At 32.7% G+C, this 23,096-nt stretch overlaps 2 protein-coding genes across 2 annotated transcripts in view; both read right to left on the bottom strand.

The window, feature by feature from the left end:
- LOC108910047 (chromosome transmission fidelity protein 18 homolog) overlaps nucleotides 1-23,096 on the bottom strand; it is a 272,160-nt gene that overhangs the window by 116,442 nt on the left and 132,622 nt on the right. The window lies entirely within an intron of this gene.
- LOC108910057 lies at nucleotides 8,725-9,402 on the bottom strand. The gene is made up of 2 exons (XM_018714555.1): nucleotides 9,305-9,402; nucleotides 8,725-9,095 (listed from the first exon to the last, which is right to left on the bottom strand). Exons 1-2 carry the CDS (start codon nucleotides 9,360-9,362, stop codon nucleotides 8,779-8,781), a joined length of 375 nt encoding a protein of 124 aa, XP_018570071.1. The 5' UTR covers nucleotides 9,363-9,402; the 3' UTR covers nucleotides 8,725-8,778.

Genomic DNA, 23,096 nt, shown 5'->3' on the forward strand with positions numbered 1-23,096 from the left:
GTCACATATTTATTTTGCCCAAAGTGACAGACTCACCCTGTATCTACGCCACTGCTTAATTTTAAAGAGCCATATTTTGGCAGCAAATGCAATATCCTCGGCTTACACAGTACCCCAAATTTGATAACAATATCTTAATCCGTTTAAAAGTTATGAAAGAAAATTTTAATTTATAGAAAAAATTCAACCCCCTGTATCTTCATAACGAAGGAAGTTAGAACAAAAGTTTACCGGACTTTTATTCTTATTTTTATTCCCAAAATATGCTCACGTGTTTGTGACATATCAAACTGAAACACCCTGTATATCCAAAAATTTTATTAGAAAAAGTTGTATACAAAAATGTTTTCCAGAGGTATGTCGCTGCGTAGTTTACAACCTCACCACGTATCACCAGGGGGAGGGAGGGTGTAAAAAAGTGGCCTAAAAACCTCACATGATTAATGGACGACCCCATGGAGAAAATAAATTATTTACCATTTTTTTTTTATAAAATTATAGGATGTTTTTGTGGTGAAAGCTTACTGGGATGTCTTTCGCATATTAGATAGCATGTTTATTAAATATCATCTACCCATAATTGGAGTACCTATATGCTATCAATTGCATATATCACAAATTTACAACTTGTGTAGATAAATATTAGACACAAGCAAATTTTATTTAAAATGTTAAATACAATTAATTATTATATTTACACCTACAGGCATAGTGGCAACCCAGTTAGGATCCCACCTTCAATTTTTGACCATTAATTTTCAATTTAACACATGAATAACATATTGTTTGCATTTTTCGGGTTACCTACCTATGCAGGGACGTTAGTCGAACTAAGTTAGTGCATTGCTCAGGAGGCTATTAACCGTTGTAATAATATTATAAACGAATTTGACAAAACTGTTTGAAAAAAATCGACGAGAGTTTGAGAAATACAAAATAACAGTTGACAATTACCAAAAAAGTATCATATTGACGAAACGAATCGAGATCTTAGAAAATAATACTGATAAACAAATTTTTGGCATTGCCGAATTTGAATTTGACCTCGTGTGAGATGTCTCTTGAATGTTGATAACTGTCATATGGATGCTGTCAAAATGACAGAATAAATTGCTTCTTCGAGAGTGATTTCTGGGGAATGGGGGAATGGTGTCCAAATTGGACACTGAAAATGACTTTTGGGTAACGAGAAGAACGAGTAATGTTTCAGGAAAGACCAAATTTAGACTAGTATTTAGATTTAATCGTGTCCAGTGTACTTTGCAACCCAAAATGAAATACTGGTGAATCATTTAGTCACTAACCATCATTTTCACGATATCCACTCAATCGGTTATGACATTATCGATATGACAGCTGCCAACATTCAAAAATCATTTCCAGTATGTAATTTGGAACCTGCGACCCTAAAAACCCCTGGGAGATAATCACTGAAAAAAAACAAACCATGTTATCATTTTGATAACATCGTCATGACAGCTGTAAACCATCAAATGGCATTTCTTATGTCAAATTCGAGATCAGCAACTTCAAAAACCCTAATGCCCGTTTGCACCGTAGTGTTTAATCCAGGATTAAGTCTGAACTTGGATTAAAATATAACATTTTGTTTGCACCGTTACAAATCTACAGATTAATCTAGGATTAATTTAAACCCTCAAATTTGACCGCTTAAACTTTGATTAATGAGAAAATATAAATTGACACTATTGACAGTACTTAGCTGCTAGTTATAATTTTTTCAAATAGGCATTTCTTCCTTTTCCTGTGGACTGTGAGTGGTGTTAAGACGTCATTGAGAACTTTGAATTTGATATTCACGAAATTATAGACTTTGGATTTCCTAGATATATTAGAAATGATCTATTTCATAATCTAGACAATATGACTTTTTTCCGCAGATTTAGGTTGACAAAAGAGACCACATTACATCTGCTAACAGTAATTGAAGAGGAGTTGGAATATCCAAGTGATATGTAAGTTTTACGAACACGTCGGCATGAACACGATGCAACTGGCAATCAGAATTTTGGAGTTATAAAAAGCTTTTATTCTTAACATGATTTTGTATTTCTGGGAATAATAGTGTATCTCCTATCCAACAATTGGTTTTATGCTTGTGCTGGTCATTTGTTTGCTAATGCAGACTTTTCAGTGATGGACATCAACAGTGTTCAGAATAATTGTACGAGTATCAATTGCAATAGCTCGGCTTTATCAGATATACATAAAAATGCCAAACCCAGAAGAAATAGTTAATGTGCAACATGAGTTCTATAAAATTGCATCATTTCCTAGAGTGTTAGGTGTCATTGATGGTACTCATATTAAAATTTTGGTTTGATAATTTGACTGACATTTTTTTTTCCGAACATAACTGGACATAAGTTAGCAGCATAATAAAATCCCTAAACAGTATTCTTAAAGCCCAGTTTAAATTAATCTACAATCGGCAGTAAGTGGTGCAAAAGCTGATTATTAAAACCTAGTTTTAAAATTAAACCAAGTTCAGTTGAACTTGGCTTAAATTCTAAACGGTGCAAACGGGCATAAGTATTATTATTTTGAGAGCCAAGAGCGATTTTCAAAGTCAAATTTGGAATTCCCACTCACAAAAACCCTCGGAAAGGACTTTCTCGAAAAAAACATTAATTCCATAATTTCGACAGCATCGATATGACAGCTGTCAACTATCAAGAGGCATTTCTGTTATCAGATTCGGAATCTCCGGTTCAAAAACCCCTTTACCAGCAACACTATCCAAGATCTCGAGTAATTTCTTCAATATGTCAACTGACAAATTGTATTTTTGACCTAAGATTCGTAATCGTCGATCCTGAAAACAAAAGAATCCGTGGCGGAAATGTCACTGCCTTCTCGTGAAAAATATGTGCTCCAAGAAATTAAAGCACCATTTCCGGAATGGGATTAGCGCTACGGATTGGCCAGCACGATATCTGGGATACGATTGGAAGACAATTAAGAGATCATCTGAATTGGCCTAATGACATGAAAAACATGGAATTGGATAAAAAACGACAATCGAATATTCTCTTTGAACATGAATCATTAGATGTCAATGTGTATTCCGAAACAGAGGTGAAAATACGCGATAATTTTTTTAATCTTTTGAATTAAACGTTGCTTCTACATTACTTCGAGGTTGATTTTTAGCTCACATCGAATTGTTGACCTCTGCTATATCGGTTGAATGCCATTTTATACTCTAACGCCTCTATCTATACTAATATTATAAAGAGAAAAGATTTGTATTTTTGTATGTATGTATGTTTGTTACGAATAAACTCAAAAACTACTGGACGGATTTCGATAATTCTTTCACCATTAGAATGCTACATTATCCTTGAGTAACATAGTCTATATTATTTATATCCCAAAATGTTTAAAATAAATGTACACCCGTGCGAAGCCGAGACGGGCCGCTAGTTATACATATAGCACATTTGTCAAGCTTGAGTATGCGTCCTTTATTTAGAAGTTAACCCTGATCACTCACTACGACAAGAAGAAGTTAAGAGGAAATTCCTACATATCTCTTCTTTAGACTTGACAATATTTGTCGTAACAGAAGTCCTCTACATTTTGAATTGTAATCTGGCATCACGGTCCGTAAAGAGACGGTCGCCGCATAAGTCAATCAGTCAATAAAAAACAAATACGTCACCAAATACCTCAGTTTATCTTCGTTCAACCGTCATCTCTTTCTAACTCATTGCATTTCCCATAAGAAAATAAGAGGCAAATTTAAAATTGTCACTTTTCTTGTACCACGCTCCTTTTAACATAAAATAATAAATTTAATCAGTTATGGTTATGGTTAATTAACAGGCATTTTGAGTCTAAAATGTTACCTTTATATACAAACTGAACCTTTACATTGGAATTTGGAAATAAAAGGATGAAATGTGAAATTGTCTTGAATACACATCACGACGTTTGGTTACATAATTAACCTAAAATTTGTGTTAATTTTATTACAGATATCTATTAATATCCATAAACTCTAATAAAATGAAGAGGAGAAGTGAATATATAAACAATTTAGACCTATCTTAATAAAAACTGTGTACAGTTTATATGATGTTATTGTATCTGCTTTTGTCTTTAGTTAAATTTGAAACAACTTACCAAAGTACTTTATAATAGGCTGCAACATAATTTATTTTTGTACTTACCAACTACAGTTTTACAGTTGATGTTCCGAATTAAAAAATTCCTAAATTTTTACAAGTAAACTACCTATACAGTAGTTTTTAGCTTTGAAAGAGTTTTTTTCAGTGTTCGGAGTTAAATGGACTATGGAGGAATAAAAGGAAAGGAAAAGTTAATCGCACAGAACTTTTGACATAACATTTAATTTTAAGAAAAATTGTCAAGTTTACAAAAATATTAAAATCACATTTCGATAGATACTTAAAATTTCCAATCGCTTTTCTAACAATCACATCAATTTGTTATACAACAATAACAATAAATTTAGTCATTTTGAAGTGAATACAATCAGTTAAACTAGAAATTTAACATTTAACCTGTTTTCTTTAAGTCTTTTTCTTCATGATAAACTTAATAGCTCTGCATGAAGATCGCGTTCAAAATTTGAGTCTTCAAAATGTGTACTACAAATAAGTCCAGTTATATGATTAAACATATCGCGTCTTTTGCACCGTTCCACCCATATCTTTCTAAGTTTTCATCCTTAGGAAACACATTAAATAAAGTTTTTTAATTTTCTTGTTTAGCACTATAAAAAAATATTTATTATTGCAAATTGCAACACTACAACCTCACTCCTGGCAATTTTACGTGGTAAATTAATAGTTTATATTAAACACAACATCATCAACTTATTAAAAATTATTATTATCAATAACTAACTAATTACTGCAAAATACCCAAACAACTATGAAAGATTTACTTAAATACTTGGAAAAATTTAAAATTACTAGTGATGTCGCATGTAAACAAACATGAATTCTAAAGGTTAGACATCTTGTGACATAGTATGAGATAAGCCACGCCCATAATTTCCGTGTATTACTCGACCGTCTTTTTTACGGACCGTGATCTGGCATTACTTCAACTTATTCTTATAAAGAGTGGCGGTAAGTCGCAGTATTCCTTTGAGTGGACCCAATTTACAATAAAAAAGTTACCATCATGCAAAAGTTTTTGAGATTATTATGTTTCGTGATGAATACGATCTTTAGTGTTATAATGCCCTAAAAATCAACAGTTATTCATAAAAAACCTTTCTTTTTAATTACAATTTTTGCAACCTGTACCTTAAAAGGGGAAATCAAAACTAGCATAAAAAAGTGCAATTGTTTTCGGCCAAAAATTCTGTGGTTAACAGCTTAACCTACTTTTTTGTAACACCTTATATAACATTTAATAAATACATAATTTCACTCAATTAAACATTCCATGACCCTGAAAATCGTACCTCTAACCATGAAAGTTATATTTGTTTCGAGAAGACAAATCTATTAAGATGTTGTGGGAAACAACTACTTCACAGTCTATATGCCCCGGCTCGTAATGAATTACACCCTCAATATCTAGTAAATAGCTAAGATCATCAGGAGAATTACCAGGCAAAGCTGGTTTCGAATTCATTAGTCCTCGTAAGCATGCCATAGGTGAAATGATCGACGATGATTTGGATGTCTATCTATTTGGATGTCTATCTACAGACATGTTTTGAGTGTCAATGGATATAACTTGCGAAGCATCTTTAAATGTCATCGCTATTTTATGTCTACTGGCACATTCACCTACTGACACAAAGTACGACACGATGTTATCCTTTGTAAGTGATAATACCACCGATACTTAAAATATGTCTGTAGATAGACATCAAATAGCCAAACATTAGTCAGTTGTATCACTCATGTATGTATGGTTATGTATGGAATAGCATATCCGATAAATGGCCTCCACAACTTTGCTGGCACATATGCACTTTTTTGTTGAAATTTTCCTTAACTGTTTTGCATAAATGTGACTGAATTTCGTTGTACAGCGCTCAATTTCCTCTTTCGAGGCGTGGGTGTTCGTGGGCTTGTCAACATAAACCTTAAACTTCAAAATAATCCCAAACAAATGATACCAATGGCGTTAAGTCGTATGACCTGGGCGGCCAATTCTGATCACCAAAACAGAAAATTACATAAACAGGAAATGACTGATGCAGTAATTGAATTGTTTCTTGGGATGTATGGCATATTGCACCGTCTTGCTGAAACCACATGCTGTCTAAATGTTGTATTTTTAGGTTAGACAATTTCTCAACTCTTAAGTGCTTGAATAATTTTGAAATTGGATTCGGCTTCGACGACCCAAAAAACATAGGAATGTACTTATATCATTCGCTGTCCGAAGAACATTTTCCAATTTTGATACTGCTGTTATGAAATCGCTAAAGTACTAAACTTCATTTAAAGATATCTCCAAGAAAAAAAAAATGTTTTTCAAATTTGAAAACGGCATTTTGAAGTGTAAGAGTTCTAGGTACTTTTAGATGACATGAACCGTTTTCAGATATAGCAAAAACGGCGTTTTTCGCACATTTAGGTTAGGATATCTCGGAAGCGTGACATGATGGAGCAATTCTGAGGTCGGATTCAGATTCTACGCAAAAAATTACTTCGGAAATGATCCTCAGCTGCTGTAGAACAAACCACTTTTCTGCAGACCTTTGTTATTATTGCAAAATGTTGATGCAATGGTGGTGGTGGTGGTACGTCGCCAAGACAGTCCTTCGGAGAAAATTGCCAATATTTTAACGAGTTCACTTGGCCACTGTGGGGTCATGTGTTAAGCGTCTAGTATGAGAAAAAAATCGATATTTAATAACGCGCAAAACCACAAGAAGAGCGTGGAGATTCCAAATTAGAATTAGATTATATTGGGTTACTAGTAAGTCATATAATTATTCTTATATAAATGTAAGTCAAGTCAATTAGATAATTATTAACCTGATTATTAAAGCATGCCGACATTCAGGGTTCTCGCCAATAAGATGAGAACCGAAACTTCTGGACCCAAGAAATGGGCGTAGTCAAAGCGAATTGTGGAATTCAGGAAGGATCTCGAAAAAGCCAGTTCTTCCTTAGGTTTCACATTGAGCAGACTAATTATTAACTTTAGAGTATCGGGCTAATTAATTAATTTTGATAGTTTTTCCAAATTTTGTATAAAGCACGCATTCCCTGAATCTCGGTAAGCTGTCGCGTTTGAATCAATTAATTAATAATGTCGTCGAGCCGTTGCGTTGTTATTTTGTTTGTTTGTTTTGTTTATTGTTAATAAACCCTTCCTGGAGGTTTTGTGTTTCCTTTTGTTTCTCCAATTTCAGTGCTACCCTGTATAGCCAGCCACTGGATTACATTCCACGTAAGCAATGAAAGGGTAAGTGACTGAAATGCATCTTCTGAACATACAACATTTCTAAGTTCCCACGTGTTAATTAAAGTATAACGATAACTAAATAAACTCCCTTTCGAGAATTAAATAGTAACTCTTTCGAGAATTAAATAGTAACTCTTTCGAGAATGAAATAGATAATTAATTAAAGGTAGATAATCAAAGAAATAACCCCTCAGGTTACAATTGCTGAACGTTAATTTTAGAAATAAATGTCGTAGATAGAGATTCTAATTGATCCAAAGAAACATATCGAAAAAGAAAAGTTTCAAAAGGTTGAAATTAAGTTGCCTTTTACAACTAACAATGTGGGATATGCAAAACAGCGATATAAACAAAATGTCTCAGGGTCAGGCTAAAGCCGCTCGGGAATTCGCTCTTTTTGCATTAAATATAGCTTATTTTTACAGTAATTTTAAAACAATGAGAAATCACTTATGCCTCTTTGTTTCCAAGACAGCTTTTTTTTATAACTTTAATTGTTAACTATTGGATGTACCGGACCGGGATTTTAGACACAAAGAAAGGGTTAAACTTTTATTTCCCAAAAGTTTTATATTCATAGTTCATGTATTCATGTAATAAACCCGCTAGCACGCTCGTTTCAAATTCGGTTCATGTGAACGATTTGTTGAAGGACAGCCAGAGTGTTTAAAATCACTAATAGATCCAGTCTCCCTCAATTAATCTATTCACAATTGATCAAGTTAAACCACTATTCCGACCATATTTTGTACGAAAATTGCAAACTGTAGCTACCAAACCTTCATTATTAAAATATTATTCAACAATGAAAACGGGCTGCCAAACCTTCACTATTATCAAAATATTGTTCAACAATGAAAACGCGTTGTCCTTTCGTGTAGCATTGCATTTTTAATAACCCTGATCTGTCAGTTGTCACGTTGTATTCTTTTTTTGGTTGATACCACTTTACCGCACAAATGGAGCAAAATTCAAACCTTGCATGAATTTTGGGGTACTCGATAGTTATGCGTTTATAGCATCTACAATTTAGCAAGTCACTTTGTGTGTAGTCATAAAATAGCAATCTTCGGCTCTGATTTCATGTGTCTATATTACAGCTTTTCACAGATATTTAGCGGTTTTTTATGAACATATCAACAACATTTATTAAAAATTTTAGAATTTACACCCTTTTAGCTTTTAAACCCAAAATGATCCAAGAAACACGATCAGAAGTACAGAAACGTAATCTTTCAATTAAAAAATATGTTCTATTAGTTATCAATTAATTTATAAATAAATACAACTGTACATTATTTATAAATTTACTATATTTCAAAGTCGCGAAATCAATTAAACATTCAGTTATGCAAGGGGTCCTATAGGTCTGGGGCCGACTGGTACTGTCGCTCCTGGATTTGGAATTGGAAGAACTCCAATTTCTGGCATTGGGTGAGCTTCAATTTCTGGGATGACTACAGTTTCGGTAAGTTGGTCGATTAAATCGGTCATGTATTCAAAACAGGCGTTACATGGGTTAGTTACTACTGCTTCTGCTTCTGGTTCTTCTTCAGGTTGTGGATGAACAGCTTCTGGAGGCAATAACGAAGGTGGGACGTATACACCTGGGAAGTTCTGGATGCTTGACAATTCTCCGGCTTGTACAGTTGTAGACATAAGACCTAAAAGTTTATAAGCAGTGTAGTAGGTGGCATGGGAGCGGGGCGGGATGATTTTACTTTAAACTAAACATATTGTCATATCTGAAAAAAAAATGTTACCACGGCACTGAAATTTTCAAGATATAATTTTTATTTCAAACCATTGAGAAAATATAATAGAAACGATTTATTATCTGTTTTTTGTGGATATTTTGTGATACGTAACTTACCTGGAGCTAGCGCAAGCGCTACAATAAATGCTATAAGGACCATTTTTTGTTTTGTCATCACTAAATACGGGGCGGGAGACTACCAGTTTTATACGAGAACTTTATCACAAACCGAATAATAATGTTTTATTATTATTATTATTGGAGGGATATAGGATAACAGAAACGTCTCGATGATAGCATAAAAGTTCAATGTTCAATAATTTAAATTTTAAACTTAATATCTAGAAGCTTACAACACGTTATACTATAATGAATAATAAGGTTCTAAAATAACAGATAAATTTTGTTATGGAAATACTGCCAAGTAAACGAGATATCTTATTTAAAATCTATATCGCATACAGGATGGTTCATACGTTTTAAAGCATACTGCAGTTACACGCATAAAAAATTATGAAAATTTTCTTAATGAACTTTTGGCCAGTTGGTACTATTTATGAAGTACGGCCCTGCACATTTCTAAAATAAAATTTCACAATGTTTTTGAAACGATTTGAAATAAAACTTGAAACCTGCAGGTGTGGTATAAGTCGATTTGGGACATACACCTATTTAGTAGGGCGGCAGAGGTGTCACATTTATGAATATAAAATTATAAATCTGCTTTTTACACATTATTTATAATTTTTCAAAATTGCATTATGTACAAATAAAACTTCATGTAAATTGTTAGCTGGAATTTTCGAAATTATTACTATTTTATATTTCCGCAGAAAGAAGCAAAACATTAATATACAAATTAATTATTTAGTAGTAGGAAGGAAAAAATATTATCCTCAGCTTAATTAATACAAATGCATATTTGCTAAATCGTCAAAAGTGAAATCACAATTATTTTTAATCTAGATTTAAACCAGAAACTTTATAAAAATAACTGGAATGTAATAATTGTTGTTTATTACTTTTCAGCGTATTTTTTGCAGTCTAAAAATGTAACAAATTTTGACTTTTAACATTTTTTTTTCGATTGTACCCCTCCAATTCCCTGTATCGGCGAGACTGCTTTTCACATAGAAACTGTTTGCACATTATCTTAACGTCCAGTTGATGTTTACTCGTGTACAAACTTTGACATTTTTATCTTTAACCGATTTAAAGATAATTAAGCAAAACCATTTGGAAAGTAACAACTTCAACACACCGTATCTCGAAAACTGTGCGTCTAAGAAAAAAACGTTATATTAACTACCCTCATTATTTTTATCAAGCTTCCATATATCTATCTCTAATAGTATTCGATTCGATTTCAATTCATTCAAAGGAACTTGCGTATCGATAGCTTAATTAAAAAATGACTATTTTTTACATTGTACAAACCGAAGTATTGACATTTGAAAGAGAGTAAGCGGGATGCCTATCCTTTGTTACAGTTATTTTAAAAACTGTTTAGTTTTACACAAGGGTGAAAATTTTTTGTCGAATTTTCTTAACTTTGAATCGCCAAAACTTGGTTTTTCTAAAAGAAACTCCCGTATATTTAATCAAAAACTGTTGTAGAATTTTATCCTTTATCCATCCATATGATACTTTCCTATACCTTTCTCTCTTAATTTTTCTGTTATTGACGGTTTCTATGATAAGTAATTAAAATCCAATTTCTTGCGGGGATGGCTTTGAAATTGCCAGCAAACTTAAAAACAAAACAACCAATATGTCACAAGTTTGCTAGCGATTTCGCAGCCATCCTCGCAAGAAATTGGATCATTTTAATTATTTATTACAAAAACCGTTATTAAAAGAAAAATTAAAAGAGATAGGTATAGGGAAGTACAATATGGCTATATAGAGAGTAAAATTCTACAATAGATTTTCATTAAATATACAGGATGTTCCATTTAGAAAAAACAAGATTCGGCGGTTCGAAGTTAAGCAAATTCTACAATAAATTTTCAGCACCCTGTGTAAAATTAAACAGTTTTTAAAGTAACTGTAATAAGTGATAGACATCCCCTTATCTCACTCCAAAATATCTAGCAATTTTGAACTAGGCTACCGAAAAGCAACGTTTTTTGATAGAATTGAAATATCTCGATGACCATTAGAGATAGATATAGGGAAGCTTGATAAAAGCCCCCCTAAAGTAGATGGAGATTTTCGGTATAACCGGAAGTGCTACAACAGTGGCATTATTTTATTTAAAGAGAGCACTTCCGAAAACCCCAAAGCCTAAATTTTCAAAATTTAAATAGAAGTAATCTCTGAAATATTCTAATAGGCCGTCGACGTAAGACATCTGTATACTCCATTCGCATTTTGAAAGTAGAACGCAGTGTACAAAATGTACAAACAATATATTTTGGTTGCCTATTAAAAAATAATAAGAACCTACTGCCACTAAAAATGCGAAAAAAAACACGATCGGTCATGTTACTTGTAAAGAAGAAATTTTCCAGACTACTTTTTAAATATATTAACGAATAAGCTTTTCCTAATAAACTACGTTTTACATTCGCATACAGTTATATAAGGCATAATCTAAATTCATGATAATAAATGGATAAAAAGTCAATTAATGTCAACGACGAAATAAAACTAATACAAAGGTTTCATATTATTTACAACTCACTTTATAGAGTAATATAAATTGTAATAGTCATTGATGATTTGTATGATGCCCTTAAGGCGACTGCTTTATTAAAATGCAGAATATTATCCACAAGCCTTTTGATCTTATACTTTTACTAGATGAACTTTTAATAGTAGTACAGGATATTTCGAAAAGAAGCAGCGTGTGTGTACTTGTCTTTTTGTTAACCACTCGTTTTACACCAAATAGCCAGCACCTTGTCTCATTCTGGTCATTCTTGAAATATAAATAAAATAATAGAACAATAGCGTGAAAGTGGAGTGTACAAAAGATACTTATTTCTATAAGAATACATATATTATTGAGCAATATGTTAATTACGCTTGAATGAATTTGTACTGTTTTTTTATTATTTATTTGTACAGGGTGGTTGATTTTCGATAGTTTTATAGGGTACAGCCAAAATGGTGATAGATACAAAAAAATCTGATATCGATCCCGTCTTCTTCTTTTGAGTTTACTTCGCTGGTACCAAAACTTCTTGGCTAACTTGATTAGTTTTAGATATACAGTTTTTTTTTTTAAATTCGACCATTTACATTAACCTCTCTATATCTCCGTTGTCATTAAATTTAGAAGAAAATAGTTTGAACATTATTTGTTCTATTTTTTATGAGGAAACTCAAGAGTTTTTATATGTTATTTAGTATACAGCGTGGTAAAAAAGTTCTGCATAAAATTCATATTTCCGTTAAAGAATTTTTTTTTCGAAAAACAGTGAGACCCGTCGATTTTTATTTGATCCAGGGCACCTTGTTATGTGGAAATTTTTTTTTTGATAATCCACTTGCGGCAGCGATGACATAATTTTTTTTTTAAACGACAACGCATATTTTTTTCGTTCGAAATTGATGACAGTGATAATTATCTAAACAACGGTGTGAAAATTTCGATGTCTTACATAACAATTTTTTTTAGAAAAATGCACCTTAAGTTCTTGAATGCAATAATTTGCTGTTTACGGATCAAATGCCTTAGAAAAAAATTTATTCGGCAGAAAGCATTTCAGATAACTTAAGTTGCAACTGGTGTTATGTAATATTTGCGGAATTATTCATCAGATATTGTCAGGATCCTGATTAAACTGCAAAATTTAGAACCAAGTTCAACCGCACAAAATCCAAATAGTATGTAGCAAATTAAGGTCGACTTTTTGTCTTCGAGTTTGCCGATAAATTCCCCAAAAAAAAAAGATCCAAAGAAATGTTTACTTGAAAGGAGTAGATTACCTGAAATATTGAAGACTAAAAATCAGTACCGATTTAACATTCTTTGGTGAAATCGTTTAATTCGAAATGGCAAAACTTAGTGAACGCGAAAGAATTGATATTTTGAGGATGATTGGTTTCGGCGATAAGTTACGAACCCATCAAGAAGCTTGCCAATTATTTAATGCAACGTACCCTGACAGACCACCAATTACGCAATCTACGGTTAGTAGGGTACTGGCAAGGTTTGAGGAAACTGGTAGTGTGAAAGATGCTCCTCGTGCGGGTCGTCCTAGAGTAGATGATGAAACTAGATTGAATATCCTGGTGGAGCTCCAGGACAACCCTCATTCTAGTACAAGGTCGATTGCATTGAACAATGATATTTCACATGTAACTGTGGTGAACTTTCTCAAAAAAGAGAAATTTCACCCCTATAAGGGTCACTTGATACATGCATTGACTGAGGACGACCCAGACCGCCGTCTCCACTTTTGTGAAGATTTAATGCATCGATGTAACGGAGACCCCGACTTCCTCAAGAACATAATTTTTTCTGACGAGGCTACTTTTTATCTTAATGGATCGGTGCATCGACATAACTGCCGGTATTGGTCTCAGGAAAACCCGCACTGGGTGCAAGAAGTAGATCATCAGCACCCCCGAAAGGTGAACGTTTGGGCGGGAATAATAGGGCGTCGTATTTTAGGCCCGTATTTTTTCGAGGAAAATTTAACTGCTGCTCGCTATTTGGATTTCCTGCGGTTCGATTTGGTCCCAAGCTTAGCAGAGTTATTCCCGAACAACGAGGATCCTGATATTCCTGAGGAAAGAATTTGGTTTCAGCAGGATGGTGCACCGCCCCATTATGGAGTGCAAGTACGGGAGTACTTGAATAACACGTTTACTGGCCGGTGGATCGGGCGACGCGGAACAATCGAGTGGCCTCCGCGTTCGCCTGATTTAACACCTCTAGACTTTTTTTGTGGGGCTATTTGAAATCGCGTGTGTACACAAACAGACCAGGTGATTTGGAAGAACTTAAAAACCGTATTCGTTTTGAAATAAATCAAATCGACCCGGGAATGCTTGAACGAAGTGTAGACGGCGTTTACACACGCTTAGGACAATGCCAAATGGTACAGGGTGGGCAATTCGAACAATTTCGCTAGACTTACACAAACATTAGTGTAATTTTACTCGTTTGAAATGTAATTTTGTCAACTTTGTCCTTTTCGGAGCCATTAATAGTGTAAGTAGACAATTATCACTTATAAGAACTTAAGGTGCATTTTTCTAAAAAAAATTGTTATGTAAGACATCGAAATTTTCACACCGTTGTTTAGATAATTATCACTGTCATCAATTTCGAACGAAAAAAATATGCGTTGTCATTTAAAAAAAAATTATGTCATCGCTGCCGTAAGTGGATTATCGAAAAAAAAATTTTTCCACATAACAAGGTGCCCTGGATCAAATAAAAATCGACGGGTCTCACCGTTTTTCGAAAAAAAATTGTTTAATGAAAATATGAATTTTATGCAGAACTTTTTTACCACGCTGTATATTATTTAAAATGATATTTAGTATTCATCTCTTACTTATGTTTATGTAATATCGGAAAAATTATGCAATATCATTTATTCATTATTTGCTAAGTAATGCCAAGTTATTTAAATATCCCTAATTATGCAATTTTTTACCTTTTTTCCAACTAACATTTTCACTTTGAAATTTTGTTTTATAAAAAAACAATAATTACGATTTGTAGAGAATACTTTGCAGTTTTCAAAATCCTGTTTGGATTTTCTGTAAGACCATTATTTCCCAAAGTCAAAAATGATTTTTTTGATTTGATCGACGATAACTCAGCGACAAATCATCGTACAAGGCTCCGGTATCGCTCAAATTGAAGATAATTAAATTATTTAAAAGAACTTTATGGTGAAATTACCAATACATTTTTTTGAAGTCCATAGGCCTGTTTAAAGAAAAGCAAAAATTTGCAATTTTTCGTTGATTTTTTTATGATTACTGAAAAACTGCTGAAGCTAAAAATTTTTAACTCCAGATCTGAAAACTAGACACTTGAAGCTTCAATTTTCTTTTTTTTTTCATTCTCTCTACGATCATTTCCCTCCTTACAGCTTTTTGAAAATCACCCAAAATTTTGGGATTTTTTAAATATCCCTTAATTTCTGTGCCTAGTGTATTTTTAAATGAAATAAAAATTTTATTTCAGATTTATTTTTTTCAAATTTATAAAAGAAAAAGGGCCACAAGTAATGGATATTTATTTAGAAAATAACACAAGGTGGAGGATATGGATATGAGTTTATTTTATGATTAGATTTTTTATAGAAAATAAAAAAGCATAATAGTTCAGGATTGATAAAAATGCATGAAACGAAAAAAATTATTTTGTAATGAATGTCCTGGATATTTTAAATTTTATGAAAACAATAGTTATGCCAGAATAAGGAGAGAAAACAAGTTTTAATAAACAACAAATATTTTCTTTGGAATTCTATTTTATAAGGTGCTCAAAGTGTTTACCATTTACTTCCTGACAGTAATGAATTCGCTGAACAAAATTTTGTAGTGAATCTAAAAGGGTGTTAGGAGGAATAGTGGAAATTTCATGCCTTATCCTTTCAGATCTAGCTGGTCATTCAGTTGCCCTTCTGCGTCCAATCCATTTATCGGGAAAAGTTTCATTTAGATATGCCCATATCACACATCCAAAATGTGGAGGAGCTCCATCATGTTGAAACCGTATTTGTCCTGCCGGTAAATTGGGATTGTTATTGTTCGGGAATAATCGTCTAAGGTTTGGAATAATATGTTCTTGCAACAGTAATAAATATCTCTCAGAGGTCAAATTTCCGTTTATAATTTTTTTTTTAATGGAATATCGGTTCATGTTATGATTTAAAGCTCTCCGTTGTGTCGAACTTATTGGATTTCCCACCATATCTAACATGAGATTGAAATAATTTTCTTCATTCGTAACGTTTGCTGATCTTCAACTTTTTCGTCGATCTGTAACACCTACGCATTATTTTTTAAACGGTTGATTTAGAAATACGTTCCTGATGGGGATGCAATTCATAAAAAGTATCCACTACTTCGTCATAACTTCGTCTTCTATCACCATATATCCTATGATCATTAAAACTTCATTAAGCTCGGTTTCACTTAAACGTGCTACATTTGAAAGAAAATTATTCACACCAAATGTGAGTGTGTTGTCAAGATAATCACTGTTAGACAAAAGAACGACGCGGCGTTGTTATGGAGCTAGAAACTTTCAAATTATAATAATAACACCATTTTTATCTATATATTAATATTGATTTAGTTGTAAAATATTTATTTGTTTATGGTTACAATTCTTTTAGTGTTTAAACAGACGATAATTAACTACTATTGACGTTAACAATTAAATCAAATTCTTTAACTTATTTCATTTTTTTACATTCAGTTGTTGGCCAACAAAAAAATAATATTGTATGGTCTTCTACATGCTCTTGTCCTATGTTCGGTTCATTTTCGAATAGATAAATCTCAGTATTTTCTTCATCAACACATCGCCATGAATAAATAAGTAGTAAATTATATTATATCTCAGCAATATGCCAGTTATAGAAAATAACATACCTACAATCAGAATTTTGCTATGGAACTTTAGCTAATATGTATCGACAATCATGCACAATTTTATGGGAAAAACATTCATGTCTATCACTGACTGTGGAAATGGAAAATGAACCAAGAAAAATACACTGAGAATACCCCATAGGTGGATAAACGCACCGAATTTTAAAATGTAATTTTAAACATCTTCATTAAATATTTTCTAGCCTATTTAAATGAATGTCAAAATGTTTGCATAAAAAAATGGGTTTAATTATTAAATATTATTCTACAATGAAAGTTAACACGAACTGTATATGCAGTTTCGCTAAAAACTCCCTATATTTATAAAACAAAATACCTATATTCGATTTAAAACATTTTAATTCCAACCATACGCCATTGTTATCAACTTGACGTACTAGACTATAGACGTTGTTATTATAGAAATCTTCTTATTTAACTAACTGTCTTTCTATTACTAAATAAAAGGATATATGAGATTTTAGTTGAGCTTCCTATTAATAGATGTTTCAATTGAAGCATAGTTTAGCACGTTACAGCTGCCTTAACTTAATGGCCTGCAAACAGAGTTCTCCTATTTTGTAACTTGATTTGACCTTCAAAGACCCTTCAAGCTTGACTTCTAGGTCATGATCAAGGTCATCATCGTATGTTCTCACCAAGCTATAAAACTTTCAACCAGCCACGTGACCAACCATGAACAAATAAGAACAAATGTAGTGTCCATATAAACCATATAGGCGAGTACACAAATAGAACACTAGCATACATAGTGCATAAAGAACATACAAAAAGTGGAATTAATATAATAGAACGTAATATGACAAATACACATTACAAATTAAGAAGTAATAGAACGAGATGAAAATAAGAGGCTTTTGATCTGTTTTTTGAAAGTAGATACGGAGGACGCATTTTTTATGTAAGTAGGCAAGGAGTTGTAAATTTTGACAGCATTATATAGAAAAGAACGTTCATATTGCGCAGTACTATGCTTATTCAGAATCAGAATCTTATTCAGAACATTATTTGACTCTAAAATAACCTTGTAGTCACTTTGACCTGTACCAAAAAATTGTTTTGAACGCAGAATTTTCTGTTCCATCCATTTCCGGTCTAAGAAATATATCTAACATATATAAAAAACCATGTTGATCTTCAAAAAATGACCTCTAAGGTTTGGGTCAAGGTTAAGGTCACCATCGAATGTCACCCTCAGAACTTTACAACTTTTGTATAAAAAGTTTTGATTGAAAGTGCTTCCCTAAGAAGCAATGCGTTATTTAAAATGGGACACCCTGTATAACTTTGATTTTTCAATATACATGCATATATCTGCGTATGCATGTGTGTGTGTGAGTGTGATTGTGTGCATCCGTATATCCATACAGTAGCATTGGGTTATAGCCAAACGTACTTAAAGCCTATCTTCGAAGAGCTGTTTCTCGGAAGGACGAATTTTTGGGACTTAACGGCCATTTAGATTTTTGATCTACACATCGAGTACTATCAGAATCCAAAGTTTCAGCAAACCATTTTCCGTAAGGATCCTGCGGGGTTCTTTAATTAAAAGGTCATTTACCTCTGACAGTAACCGGAACATACAGGGTGAGCTGGGTGAGTCATTAATAATAGTACACAGCTTAATGGCAGATTGTTAACGTCAAAATATAGCGATTGAGCCAAACATGTCTTAATCAATTGTTGCTCCTTTTCGTTCTACAGGGTGTTAAATTTGAAAAAATATTTTCGATTTTTATACAATATATTTTAAGTATGTATGGACCGATTGTTTTGAAAATTTGTAGCTTTACGTTTTTTGAGGTGGCAAATACGAATATGCAAACAGTGGTGGGGTCACGTCTAGGGGGCGTTCGTTATACTGTCCTATCAATATAAAAATATGTCTAACTTTTTGTATTTTACAATTTTGAATTTTTTGACTAAAAATTATTGAACTAGGTAAATAAAAAAGATATACTTGTTAAAAATCGATAAACTCAGTCGTTTTCGAGATACAGACGTTTTAAATTTTTGAGATTCGGCGGGAATTAGATTAGAAAATTAGTAGGTCTTAAGATACCAAACCTTGATTAAGAATTAAGACAAACATTCCAGCAACTGAAAATTTTATTATACACTGAGCTCGTAAAGTTTGGAATAAATTCGATAAATCGTTATTGAAGGGTTTTGACAGGAAATCCTCGCACACGTCAACTTTAGTTTGTAAAATGTGACTTTTTTCAGCCATCGACTTTTTTTTGTTTTGTTTGTTTTTGAGCTATGACGTCATCGGCAATTTTTTTAAATGGCAACCCATATTTTTTTCCACGGATTTCGATAGAGCACATTTTTCTGAGTACGAATATGTCAAAAACGTATGACCTTCAAAATGGAAGTTTTCGAGATATTCGGTTCCAAAGTTTCAAGAATGCATTATACAAGCGATGACAAAGTACTAATCATTTATCAAGGAAGCTCTGAAAAAATTACAGTTTTGATAGTTGTCAGAATTTTGAAGTTTGTCCTCGCAAGTTTGTGTTTTATTTTAAGTTAATTAATCATTATTCTATCAGAATTCATTTTATTTGAAAATGGTTCGTCGTTTGAGTGAAAGGGAAAGAATCGAAATTTTGATGATGATCGGTTACGGGGACAGAGCTCGCACACAAGTAGAAGTTTGCCGTTTATTTAATAACAAATATCCAAACAGAGAACCAATTACACAGTCCACGGTTAGTAAAATAGAGCAAAAGTTTTTAGAAATGGGTCATGCGAGAGATCGCCCTAGAACGGGTCGTCCACCAGTACAAGAAGATGTTAAATTGAATGTTCTACTAGAGCTTCAAGAAAATCCCCATTTACCCACCCGCCAAGTGGCGGCAAACAACGGAATAGTTCAAAGCTCCGTCTTAAAATATTTGAAATTGTACAAATGGCATCCGTATAAAGTGGTTTTGGTCCAACAATTAAACGAAGATGATCCTGACCGTAGGTTACAGTTTTGTGAAACCATGTTGCAACGCCTGATTGATGACGACGGATTCTTACGCAATATTATTTTTTCTGATGAGGCTACCTTTTATCTCGACGGCACAGTAAACCGGCAAAACTGTAGATATTGGTCTCCTGAAAATCCACACTGGAAAATGGAAACTCGTAGTCAGTTTCCACAAAAAGTTAACGTTTGGGCTGGCCTTGTTGCTAACCGCATTTTGGGTCCATTTTTCATTGAAGGCGCATTAACAGGTGAAAAATATTTTGAATTTTTAAGAGACGTTTTAGTCCCTGCACTTGCGGTGCTTTACCCAAATGACGTAGATCCCGATCTGCCCAATAACACGATATGGTACCAACAAGACGGTGCACCTCCTCATTTTGCAGTGATCGTTCGCAACTATTTAAACCAAATATTTGCTAACCGTTGGATTGGTCGAAGAGGAACTATCGAATGGCCCCCTAGATCTCCGGATCTCACTCCCCTAGACTACTTTTTATGGGGCTATTTAAAGAGCAAAGTCTACTTCAATAGACCAAATACCATTGAAGAATTAAAGGACAGAATTCGCAATGAAATTCGAGCCATTCAACCAGATATTCTTCATAAGGTTCTGCAGGAGTTTCAGTGGCGAATGGGATATTGCCAAGAAGTGAATGGAGGTCACTTTGAAAATTTCCTCTGATTTTCTTGTTTACTTTAATTATTTATCATTTGCACAGAAACCTTTTTTTATTTGTTAAAATTGTTGTTGATTATTACTTAAAAAATTAAACAAATTGCTCCTAAAATCTCTCAAAATGTTCGATAAGCTATTAAAAAACTTGACCCACTCGATACCTTGTATATGGTACATCCTTGAAACTTTGGAACCTAATAGACAGTTTAAGTTATGTATCGGACATAACGTATACGTAGAATTTGACCGTTGCGCATGCTCAAATTAATATCATGATCATCTACAATCAACTTAAACTGTCTATTATCTCGAAAACTTCCATCTTGAAGGTCATACGTTTTTGACATATTCGTACTCAGAAAAATGTGCTCTATCGAAATCCGTGGAAAAAAATATGGGTTGCCATTTAAAAAAATTGCCGATGACGTCATAGCTCAAAAACAAACAAAACAAAAAAAAAGTCGATGGCTGAAAAAAGTGACATTTTACAAACTAAAGTTGACGTGTCCGAGGATTTCCTGTCAAAACCCTTCAATAACGATTTATCGAATTTATTCCAAACTTTACGAGCTCAGTGTATATATCTTAACAAATTATTAATCATAAATTATTCTCAAAGCAACCATCAGCGACTTCAATGCACTTTCTTGGCCTTTTATTTAAATTTTGTCTGACGTTAAATAAAGTTCTATGTTGTTTGATAATATGAATATTGTCCACAGTTGTTCTTAACTATTAATAATGTCTTTGTAACCTAGAGATTTAAGATAGCCCCAATAAGATATTCTCTTACTTCTCGGGTATAATGTGCTGTCAATTTATTATGTCAATGCCTACTACTTTGGAAAAAATAATTTTTTAATTTAATTCCCCCCCGAATCTTAAAAACTTAAAATGTCTATATCTCGAAAACGGTTGAGTTTATCGATACAACAAGTATACTTTTTTACTTACAATTGAACGTAGTTCAATAATTTCTAGTTAAAAAATTCAAAATTGTAAAATATTAAGTTACACATATTTTTACATTGATAGTTCGGTATAAATAGCGCCCCCCTAGACGTGATACCGACACTGTTTGCATATTCGTATTTGTCACCTCAAAAAACGTAAAACTACAAATTTTCAAAACAATCAGTCCATACATTCTTAAAAAATAGCAAAAAATCAAAAATATTTTTTCAACTTACGTAGTTTAACAATTTCTAGTTAAAAAATTCAAAATTGTAAAATATTAAAAGTTACACATATTTTTACATTGATAGTTCGGTATAAATAGCGCCCCCTAGACGTGATACCGACACTGTTTGCATATTCGTATTTGTCACCTCAAAAAACGTAAAACTACAAATTTTCAAAACAATCGGTCCATACATTCTTAAAAAATAGCAAAAAATCAAAAATATTTTTTCAACTTTAACACCCTGTAGAACGAAAAGGAGCAACAACTGATTAAGGCATGTTTGGCTCAATCGCTATATTTTGACGTTAACAAACTGCTATTAAGCTGTGTACCATTATTAACGACTTACCCTGTATTCACCTGGTCTAATTAATTATCTAATTTGTCATTGAATTGCACTATTGTAAATAAAGCTGGATGATGCTGCCACTTGCCAAATATTTATGAACTTAATAAATGCCATATCGTGTCGATACTGCATATCGATACACTTGAAGACATATCATTTGTCAAATATTCAACAAAGATAAACGACACAGCAATAAAGTATACACGGCATTTGCTGCAACGACCACATCACTAGGAATAATTTCCATAGATTGCAATTCGTAATTTTTCTACATTCGTAAAAAACGGTTGACATGCGTTGGCAAGTATACATATTAGTGGAGTAAAATAAGATTTTGACTTCGGAAAAAATAGCAGATCGGGTAACTTTTGAAGACACACTTGTGAGAGTGTTAGGAACAACATATAAAAATTACCAACCGTACAGTGTACGCTTGATTATTTATTTAACCAATTAGTTGCAAAATTCCATTGTTTATTGTAGGTAGGTATATCTTACACTCAATTAAAAAAAAAACTAATTACGCTAATCGAAAGAACGGGAAATTTTACATGCAAAATGTATTTAAAGTTATTTTTTAATATGATTTTCTTTTAAATCGTACGAAAATTTAAAGCGTCTGCACTTGCGCGCAGGACACCAGGAGCGCGCGACTTCGCGCGCTATTTACTTGTTATAATTTTTGATCTGTTTGATCAAATTAAGTCCACAAAAATGTAAATGGAAGAGGGATCTTATAGACAACAAGTTACCATGATTTTAAAATCGAAAAAAAATATTTACAGGAATAATGTGTAAATAAAGTTACGTAACGGTAGAATTTGGTACAAAAATAATTAATCTGCCATTTTTTTAATTTTTAAGAAAAAATCTAAAACTTTCAGAGATTACTCTTGGAATAGCATTTAAAATAGTGTGATATAAAAAAAAATCTTAAAATTTTTATTCGAAAAATATAACGCTCGATATATTCAATAATTTAAAAAAAAAGGCAAATTTGATTTTTTAGTTCACGTTTCAAAGTCTAATAACTTTAGTTCAAAATATGATATTGCAACTTTACAGGAGAATTTTTTGAAGCTTGAAAACTGTACTTTAAGATGGTCCATTTTGTTTTATTTAAAA

The sequence above is a fragment of the Anoplophora glabripennis genome, unplaced genomic scaffold (assembly GCF_000390285.2).
Source record: "Anoplophora glabripennis isolate ALB-LARVAE unplaced genomic scaffold, Agla_2.0 scaffold469, whole genome shotgun sequence".
In the NCBI taxonomy this organism is placed as follows: domain Eukaryota; kingdom Metazoa; phylum Arthropoda; class Insecta; order Coleoptera; family Cerambycidae; genus Anoplophora; species Anoplophora glabripennis.

Coding starts and splice junctions, on each gene's coding strand:
- LOC108910057 (XM_018714555.1), bottom strand. CDS start 9,362: ATGACAAAACAAAAAATGGTCCTTATAGCATTTATTGTAGCGCTTGCG. Junction 9,096..9,304: donor AGCGCTTGCGCTAGCTCCAG/GTAAGTTACGTA, acceptor ATAAACTTTTAG/GTCTTATGTCTACAACTGTA.